At 48.2% G+C, this 9991-nt stretch overlaps 1 protein-coding gene across 6 annotated transcripts in view; it reads right to left on the reverse strand.

Moving 5' to 3' along the window:
• The window catches only part of C14H19orf44 (chromosome 14 C19orf44 homolog), a 26092-nt gene extending 16121 nt beyond the window's left edge, over positions 1-9971 (reverse strand). For 4 of the 6 annotated variants that reach the window (XM_074384441.1, XM_074384443.1, XM_074384444.1 and 1 more), the window contains exons 1-3: positions 9909-9971; positions 4900-5018; positions 3967-4729 (exon numbers count right to left, since the gene is read on the reverse strand). In XM_074384441.1, the coding sequence (XP_074240542.1) occupies positions 3967-4728 (762 nt within the window). In that variant the 5' untranslated portion in view covers position 4729; positions 4900-5018; positions 9909-9971. Of the gene's footprint in view, positions 1-3966; positions 5019-9908 lie in introns of all 6 variants that reach the window. The other 2 variants (XM_039465607.2, XM_074384442.1) reach the window with 2 other exon arrangements.
• Between the last annotated feature and the right edge of the window lie 20 nt (positions 9972-9991).

The raw sequence follows: 9991 nt of genomic DNA on the forward strand, positions 1-9991 counted from the left end.
GTCTTGCTCTGTCGCCAGGCACCAGGCTGGAGTGCAGTGGCATGATCTCGGCTCACTGCAACCTCCGCCTGCCGGGTTCAAGCAATTCTCCTGCCTCAGCCTCCTGAATAGCTGAGACTACAGGTGTGTGCTACCACACCCAGCTAATTTTTTTTAGTAGAGACGGGTTTTCACCATGTTGGCCGGGATGGTCTTGATCTCTTGACCTCATGATCCGCCCGCCTCGACCTCCCAAAGTTCTAGGATCACAGGCATGAGCCACCGTGCCCAGCTCCAATACCTATGTTCTTACAGTTCAACAGACAGTGGAGTTAGTGGGGAGCATGAGACCAAGACGGCTGGGATCACAGTTTCGTCTTGCATCCGCATTCTCTCTTTATTTCTGAAGATCAGGGTACAATAGTTAGGTAAGATAATGTTGGGAGTAGAAAATACTCCACAAAAAAAAAAAAAAAAAAAAAACTCCACAAATAGGTCAGGCACGGTGGCTCACGCCTGTAATCCCAGCACTTTGGGAGGCCGAGGAGAGTGGATCGCCTGAGGTCAGGAGTTTGAGACCAGCTTGACCAACATGGAGAAACCCTATATCTACTAACAATACAAAATTAGCCGGGCATGGTGGCGCATACCTGTAATCCCAGCTACTCAGGAGGCCAAGGCAGGAGAATTGCTTGAACCGAGGAGGTAGGTTGCGGTGAGCCAAGATCACACCATTGCACTCCAGTCTGGGCAACAAGAATGAAACTCTATCTCAAAAAAAAAAAAAAAAACAAAAAAAAAAAAAAAAAAAAAGGCTGGGCGCGATGGCTCACACCTGTAATCCCAACACCTTGGGATGCTGAGGTAGGCAAATCATGAGGTCAGGAGTTCAAGGCCAGCTTGGTCATTATGGTGAAACTCCATCTCTACAAAAAAATACAAAAATTAGCCGGGTGTGGTGGTACACACCTGTAGTCCCATTTACTCAGGAGGCTAAGGCAGAAGAATCACTTGAACCCAGGAGGAGGCAGGTTGCAGTGAGCCGAGATCGTGCCACTGTACTCCAGCCTGGGCGACAGAACGAGACTCCATTTCAAAAACAAAACAAAACAAAAACCCTACAAATAATCAGAAATATAACTTTGCTTTTGAATAGATATTGTTAATTACACATTTTCTTTTTATTATTTTTTGAGACGAAATTTCACTTTGTCGCTAAGGCTGGAACGCAGTGGCACTATCTTGGCTCACCACAACCTCGGCCTCCCAAGCTCAAGTGATTCTCCTGCTTAAGCCTCCCGGAGTAGCTGGGACTACAGGCGCGCACCACTCCGCCTGACTAATTTTTGTATTTTTAGTAGGGACGGGATTTCACCATGTTGGCCGGGCTGGTCTCGAACTCCTGACCTGAAGTGATCTTCCTGCCTTGGCCTCCCAAAGTGCTGAGATTAATGGCATGGGCCACTGCACCTGGCATAGTTATACATTTTCTAAATTAAGGCCCTTCTAGCCCTATGAGGACTAAGCTATGATTGCCTAGACCTTCAACAGAATCAAAATGAATATGGAGATCCTCCCCCATAAAATGTAGCCTTCTGGCTGGGCACTGTAGCTCACGCGGTAATCCCAGCACTTTGAGAGGCCCAGTTGGGAGGATCACTTGAGCTCAGGAGTTCGAAACCAGCCTGGGTAACATAGCAAGACCTTGTCTCTACAAAAATTGTAAACATAAGCTGGGCATGGTGGTGCACACCTGTAGTACCAGCTACTTGGGAGGCTGAGACAGGAGGTTTACTTGTACCTAGGAGGTTGAGGCTGCAGTGAGCTATGATTATACCCACTGCACTCCAGCCTGGGTGACAGACTGACACTATGTCTCAAAAAAAAAAAAAAAAAAAGCAGGCCGGGCACAGTGGCTCATACCAGTAATCCCAGCACTTTGGGAGGCTGAGGTGGCAGGATCACGAGGTCAGGAGTTCGAGACCAGCCTGACCAACATGATGAAATCCCATCTCTAAAAACAAATAAAAAATAAAATAAGGCCGGGCACGGTGGCTCAAGCCTGTAATCCCAGCACTTTGGGAGGCCGAGGCGGGTGGATCACGAGGTCGAGAGATCGAGACCATCCTAGTCAACATGGTGAAACCCCATCTCTACTAAAAATACAAAATACTAGCTGGGCGTGGTGGCACGTGCCTGTAATCCCAGCTACTCAGGAGGCTGAGGCAGGAGAATTGCCTGAACCCAGGAGGCGGAGGTTGCGGTGAGCCGAGATCGCGCCATTGCACTCCAGCCTGGGTAACAAGAGCGAAACTCCGTCTCAAAAAATAAATAAATAAATAAAAATAATAAAATAAAATAAAATAAAATAACACGACAACAACAAAATCCTTCTCTCAAGATGTTTATGGGTGCCAGCTGCTATTTAGGAAAGAATAGAAGCAAATACTAAATGTTTGTTGAAAATAAACTAATGGGCCAGGCGCCGTAGTTCATGCCTGTAATCCCAGCACTTTGGGAGGCCAAGGCAGGCAGATCACAAGGTCAGGAGTTCAAGACAAGCCTGCTCAAGATAGTGAAACCCCAAGTCTACTAAAAAAGAAACAAACAAACAGGCCGGGCGCAGTGGTTCACGCCTGTAATCCCAGCACTTTGGGAGGCCGAGGCAGGTGGATCACGAGGTCAAGAGATCGAGACCATCCTGGTCAACATAGTGAAACCCTGTCTCTACTAAAAATACAAAAAATTAGCTGGGCATGGTGGCACGTGCCTGTAATCCCAGCTACTTAGGAGGCTGAGGCAGGAGAATTGCCTGAACCCAGGAGGTGGAGGTTGCGGTGAGCCGAGATCGCGCCATTGCACTCCAGCCTGGGTAACAAGAGCGAAACTCCATCTCAAAACAAACAAACAAACAAACAAACAAACAAAATTAGCCTGACATGGTGGTGTATGCCTATAGTCCCAGCTACTCGGGAAGCTGAGGCAGGAGAAATGCTTGAACCTGGGAGGCTGAGTTTGGGATGAGCCGAGATCACGCCACTGCATGCTAGCCTGGGCAACAGAGACTCTGCCTCAAAAACAATAGATAGATAGATAGATAGATAGACAGATAGACAGATAGACAGACAGACAGACAGACAGACAGACAGACAGACAGATAGATAGCTGGGCCGGGTGGTTCATGCCTGTAATCCCAACACTTTGGGAGGCCGAGTTGGGGGGACCCCTGAGGTCACAGTTCAAGACCAGCCTGACCAACATGGTGAAACCCCGTCTCTACTCAAAATACAAAAAATTAGCTAGGCATGGTGGCAGGTGCCTGTAATCCCAGCTACTCAGGAGGCTAAGGCAGGAGAACTGCTTGAACCTGGGAGGCGGACGTTGCAGTGAGCTGAGATTGCACCATTGCACTCCAGCCTGGGCAACAAAAGTGAAACTCCATCTCAAAATAAAATAAAATAAATAAATAAATAGCTGGATGTGGTGGCAGGTGCCTATAACCCCAGCTACTTGGGAGGCTGAGGCATGAGAATCTTTGGAATCTGGAAGATAGAGGTTGCAGGGAGCGAAGATCACATCAATGCACTCTAGCCTGAAAGGCGGAACAAGACTCTATCTCAAAAATAAATAATAAATAAAGTAAAAAATAAAAAACAGGTAGGGCGCCATGGCTCACACCTATAATCCCAGCATTTTGGGAGGCCAAAGCAGGCAGATTACAAGATCAGGAGATGGAGACCATCCTAACATGGTGAAACCCCATCTCTACTAAAAATACCAAAAAAGAAAAAATTAGCCAGGCAAGGTGGTGCACACCTGTAATCCCAGCTACTGCGGAGGCTAAGGCAGGAGACTTGCTTGAACCTGGGAGGCGGAGGTTGCAGTGAGCCAAGATCATACCACTGCACTCCAGCCTGGGTGACAAGAGTGAAACTCTATCTGAAAAAAATAATAAATAAAAATAAATTTAAAAACAAAACACCTTACCGAAAACAGTTTTATTTCTTCTTCCTCGCTAACTTCAGCGCTGCTGGAGCCTTGATTTGTGTTTTTTTCTCTAGAAGAGTCCATCAAGCTTCCTAGCAACGCTTTCATTTCCTCTTCGTCACTGTCTGGAGAATCAAATGTTCTAGCAGGTTCTTTCCTCTGTTTGGAGGTTTGCAAAGTCCCCTCCTTCCCAACGGGTGCTTCAGGGGATACATTTTCAGCAGGTGGTTGTTTCTTCTTTAGAAACCTACTGACCTTCGCGTTCTGTGCATTATTTTCGGTGACAGGACGTTCAGGGGCTTGCTTCTGGGAAGTTTTTTCTGTGTTCTGGGACGGAAGTTCAACTGCACCCCCGGGGGGAATTTTGTCAGCTGTCTTTGGAAGACTGGCTTCAGTGCCCACTGAGTCAGACTCCGTGCCAGACAAATTCCTCGGCAGCTTCCGATTCATGATCCGGGTTTCCAGCTGGGCCAGCTTCATGAGCGCGGCATTGGCTCGCATCCCGGAAGCAGTGGTGGGCGGTCTACTTGAGGCAAGCCTGGGTCCACGCCCCAGCGCAGCGTTCTCTTTCAGGTGAAAGTGTTTTTCACCTAGAGTTTGGTTTCTTTTTAGAAATCTGCTACGCCCAGGTGCTATTTTGGTAAGATTTCTACTGATCTGGTAGTTTCTGATTTCTTCCATTGTTGCATCTTCTAAGGAAGTATCACTGAAGTCACCAGAAACATTAGGCGTGGGACGGCTGGCTTTTCTGGCAGAATCCATTCTGCGGGAGAAGGGGAGGCAATTTCGAATAAGAGGCTTGTAATCAAAACTCTTTGGGAGGCCGAGGCAGGTGGATCACCTGAGGTCAGGAGTTCCAGACCAGCCTGATCAAGATGGAGAAACCCCGTCTCTACTGAAAATACAAAATCAGCCGGGCGTGGTGATACATGCCTGTAATCCCAGCTGCTTGGAAGGCTGAGGCAGGAGAATCGTTTGAACCCAGGAGGCAGAGGTTGCGGTCAGCAGAGATCACGCCATTGCATTCCAGCCTGGGCAACAACAGCAAAACTCTGTCTCAAAAAAAAAAAAAAAAAAAGATTACCTGCTGTTTGTATTGTGCATTCAATGGCTCCCACTTGGCTAAAGATCACACTGTCTTTTGCAACCCACAAGCCACAGCCTTCCCTTCAAGCCCAAGGATGACAATAAAAATGACCAGGCTGGGCGCAGTGGCTCACGCCTATAATCCCAGCACTTTGGGAGGCCAGGGTGGATGAATCAAGAAGCCAAGATATAGAGACCATCCTAGCCAACATGGCGAAACCCCATCTCTAATAAAAATACGAAAATTAGCTAGGCGTGGTGGCATGCACCTGTAGTCCCAGCTACTCAGGAGGCTGAGACAGGAGAATCGCTTGAACCCAGGAGGTGGAGGTTGCAGTAAGCCAAGATTGCGCCACTGCACTCCAGCCTGGTGACAGAGTGAGACTCCGTCTCAAAATAAATAAATAGTAACTATTACTCTCATAGGATTCCTATATATTCCGAGTGGGACGTGCAAAAGTACTCAGTAACATTTAAATGGCAGTAAGGGCTAAGTGTGGTGGCTCACGCTTTTAATCCCAGCATTTTGGGAGGCTAAGGCAGGTGGAGCACTTGAGGTCAGGAGTTCGAGACCAGGCTGGCCAACATGGCAAAACCCTGTCTCTACTAAAACATAACAATAATAAAACAATTAGCTGGCCATGGTGACAGGCACCTATAGTCCCAGCTACTTAGGAGGCTGAAACAGAATTGCTTGACCCAGGAGGAGGAGGCTGCAGTGAGCCAAAATCACACCACTGCAAGCCAACCTGGGCAACAGAGGGAGACTCTGTCTCAAAAAAAAAAAAAAAGCAGTAATGGCAGTACCTGGACCACTTGCATAATGGGTTACCTTTTAGCTGGAAGGACAATATAACTAAGGTCCCTAGCATGTTGCTTCACACACACACAGTGCCGGGAGAACGTCAACAACTCTCTGTTAATATCTGTAGGCAAGGCTCAGGAGATGGCTCAGCCTGGGTCATTCTATGAGTCAGAAGGAAGACCTGACCATCAGGCTAGATTTTCTGCCATTTAGTTCTTCTAGAAGTTTCCTTGGGTTCCAAATTAAGTCAATGAAAAAATGGTTAAAAAGGATAATTTGATACCATATATATTTTACTACAACTAAAATTATATACGTATATTTAAAACACAACAGTTACAATAAACTAGTGGGCAGCCAGGCACTGTGGCTCATGCCTATAATCCCAGCACTTTGGGAGGCCGAGGCGGGCAGATCACCCAAAGTCAGGAGTTCAAGACCAGCCTGGCTAATGTGGAGAAACCCCAGCTCTACTAAAAATGTAAAATTAGCCAGATGTGGTGGTGCATGCCTGTAATCCCAGCTACTCAGGAGGCTGAGGCAGGAGAATCACTTGAACCCAGGAGGCAGAAGTTGCGGTGAGCCAGGATCGCGCCATTGCGCTCCAGCCCGAGCAACAACACCAAAACTCTGTCTCAAAATAAAATAGGCCGGGCGCGGTGGCTTAAGCCTGTAATCCCAGCACTTTGGGAGGCCGAGGCGGGTGGATCACGAGGTCAAGAGATCGAGACCATCCTGGTCAACATGGTGAAACCCCGTCTCTACTAAAAATACAAAAAATTAGCTGGGCATGGTGGCGCGTGCCTGTAATCCCAGCTACTCAGGAGGCTGAGGCAGGAGAATTGCCTGAACCCAGGAGGCGGAGGTTGCGGTGAGCCGAGATCGCGCCATTGCACTCCAGCCTGGGTAACAAGAGCGAACCTCCGTCTCAAAAAAATAAATAAATAAAATAAAATAAAATAAAATAAACCAATGGGCAAAAGATGTGAACAGATACACTGAATATGCAAAAAATACATATAAATAATAAGTGGCCGGGCGTAGTGGCTCACGCCTGTAATCTAAGCACTTTGGAGGCCAAGGCAGGCAGATCAGCTGAGGTCGGGAGTTCAAGACCCGCCTGACCAACATGGTGAAAGCCTGTCTTAAAAAAAAAAAAAAACTAATAAGCATATGAAAAGCTATTCAATGTCACTAGTCGTTACAGAGATGCAAATCAAAACCACTAGGAATGGCTGCGCGTGGTGGCTCACGCCTTAATCCCAGCATTTTGGGAAGCCGAGGTGGGCACATCCCGAGGTCAGGAGGTCGAGACCAGCCTGGCCAACATGTGAAACCCTGTCTGTACTAAAAATACAAAAAGTAGTTGGGCATGAGGGGGCGGGGTGCATGCCTGTAATCCCAGCTACTCTCCAGGCGAGGTAAAAGAACTGCTTGAACCCAGGAGGTGGAGGTTGCAGTGAGCCAGGATCATACCACTGCACTCTAGCCTGATGACAGAGTGTGACTCCGTCTCAAAAAAAAAAAAAAGAAAGAAAAGAAAAAACACATGAGGAAATACTACTTCACATTTCCGAGGATGACTATAATCAAAAATACACATAACAAGTGTTGGTAAGGAAGTGAAGAGATTGAAGCCCACAGTGGCTCATGTCTATAATCCCAGTACTTTGGAAGGCCAAGACGGGAGGATCACTTGAGCCCAGGAGTTCAAGACCAGCCTGGGCAACATAGGTGGACCTCATCTCTACAAAAAATTAAAAAATTGGCTGGGTTTGGTGGCACAAACGTCTAGTCCCAGTTACTTGGGAGGCTGAGGGGGGAGGATTGCTTCAGCCCAGGAGTTTGAGGCTGCAGTGAGCCCTGATTGTGCCACTGCACCCAGCCTGGATGACAGGGCAAGACTCTGGTTCTTTTCTTTCTTTTTTTTTTTTTAAGACCAGATCTCACTCTGATGCCCAGGCTGGAGTATAGTAATCTCAGCTCACTGCAACCTCTGCTGCCCGGGCCCAAGTGATTCTCCTGCCTCAGCCTCCCGAGTAGCTGGGATTACAGGTACCCGCCACTGTGCCTGGCAAATTTTTGTAGTTTTAGTAGAGACGGGGTTTCACCATCTTGGCCAGGCTGGGCTTGAACTCCTGACCTTGTAAACCACCCGCCTCAGCCTCCCAAAGTACTGGCATTACAGGCGTGAGCCACCATGCCTGGCCAACCCTGTTTCTGAAGAGAGAAAGAGAGAGAGAGAGAGAGAGAGAAGGATGTTGTTGGGGAAATTTTAAAATGATTATAAAATGATACAGTCCCCATTCCTCAAAAGGTTAGACACCGAGTTACCATATGACCCAGGAATTACACTCCTACATGGCCCAAGAGGAATGAACATGTATGCAAATGTTCATAATAGTTTTATTTGGTTTTTTTGAGACAGTCTCTCACTCTGTTGCCCAGGCTGCAGTGCAGTGGCGTAATCATGGCTCACTACAGCCTCGACTTCCCAGGGTCACACGATCCTCCCACCTCAGCCTCCTGGGTAGCTGTGACTACAGACACACATAGCCATGCCTGGCTAACTTTTTGCAGACACAAGGTCTCACTGTGTTGCCCAGGCTGTTCTCCACTTCCCAGGTTCTAGCGATCCACCAGCCTCAGCCTCCCAAAGTGCTGGGATTACAGTCCCGCATCACCACATCTGGCCCCATAATACTTACTACTCCTAGCAGACTAAAAGAGGAACCAGTGTAAATGTCCATTAATTAGTGAAATGGATTATAAACTACAGTCCATCCATACAGTGGAATACTGTTCAGCAATTTAAAAAAGGCAAATACTACTATAACAGCATGCACGAATCTCAAATATGTCATACTAAGGGAAAGCAGCCAGACACTAACTCCGCACACCCTATGATTTCATTTTTAAGAACTGTCCAGAAGAGGCAAACCAATAAACTCAGAAAGCAGATTGGGCCGGCGCGGTGGCTGTAATCCCAACACTTTGGGAGGCTGAGGCTGGCAGATCACCTGGGGTCAGGAGTTCAAGACCAGCCTGGCATACATGGTGAAACGCCATCTCTACTAAAAATACAAAGATTAGCTGAGCATAGTGGTGTGTGCCTGTAATCCCAGCTACTCAGGAGGCTGAGGCAGGAGAATCCTTGAACCCGGGAGACGGAGGTTGCAGTGAGCCGAGATCACGCCACTGCACTCTAGCCTGGGCGACAGAGTGAGACCTCAAACAAACAAAAAAAGGAAGACAGATGAGCGGTTCCCTGGAACTGTGGGTGTGAGTGAGGACAGACTGCAAAGGAACGAAGGAATCTCTTTGGGTAATGGAAAGTTTAGTTTTGTTTTTTGTTTGTTTTGTTTTGTTTTGAGTAGGGGTCTCGCTCTGCCACCCAGGCTGGAGGGCAGTGGCATGATCACAGCACACAGCAGCCTTGACCTCCTAGACACAAGAAATCCTCCCTCCCGCCTCAACATCCCGAGTAGCTGGGACTATAGGCACGTACCACTGCACCTGGCTAATTATTTATTTTTATCTTTTTTAGAGATGGGGTCTCGCCACGTTGCCCAGGCTACTCTGAATCTCCTGGCCTCAAGTGATCCTCCCACCTCTGCCTCTCAAAGTGCTGGGATTCCGGGCATGAGCCACCGCGCCCGGCCTGATGCAGAGTTCTAAAGCGGGATGAGCTGAATGGTGGTGACGGCTTCACAACTTTGAAGATTTACTAAAAATAACCGAGTCATCAGCTTAAAAGTGGCGAACTACTATGGTATGCAAATAGCAGCTCAATAAAGTTGTTCAAAATCAACAAACCAAAATTTGAAAATCCTGGCGCCCCTCAGACCATCCCTTCTCCCCTGCTATGAAGCGACCCGCACCAGACTGAACAGACCCCAGACAGGGAAACTGAGGCGCGGGACCACCCTGCAGCCGCCCGACCAGCTCAGCTACCCGACCAGCTCAGCCCCAGAGCACGCCCGATTTCCCCGTCTCTCCTCTCGCGAGCCCGTGCGCTCAGGCGTGTCACCTCCCCACCAGCCCTACCGACCTCCTCCCAGGGTGTCCATTCGCAGAAATCGCCGCCACATTCAGGCCTGAGGGAGCGGTTGCCCTGGGCAACGGAGCCAGAAG

The sequence above is a fragment of the Saimiri boliviensis genome, chromosome 14 (assembly GCF_048565385.1).
Source record: "Saimiri boliviensis isolate mSaiBol1 chromosome 14, mSaiBol1.pri, whole genome shotgun sequence".
Lineage (NCBI taxonomy): Eukaryota > Metazoa > Chordata > Mammalia > Primates > Cebidae > Saimiri > Saimiri boliviensis.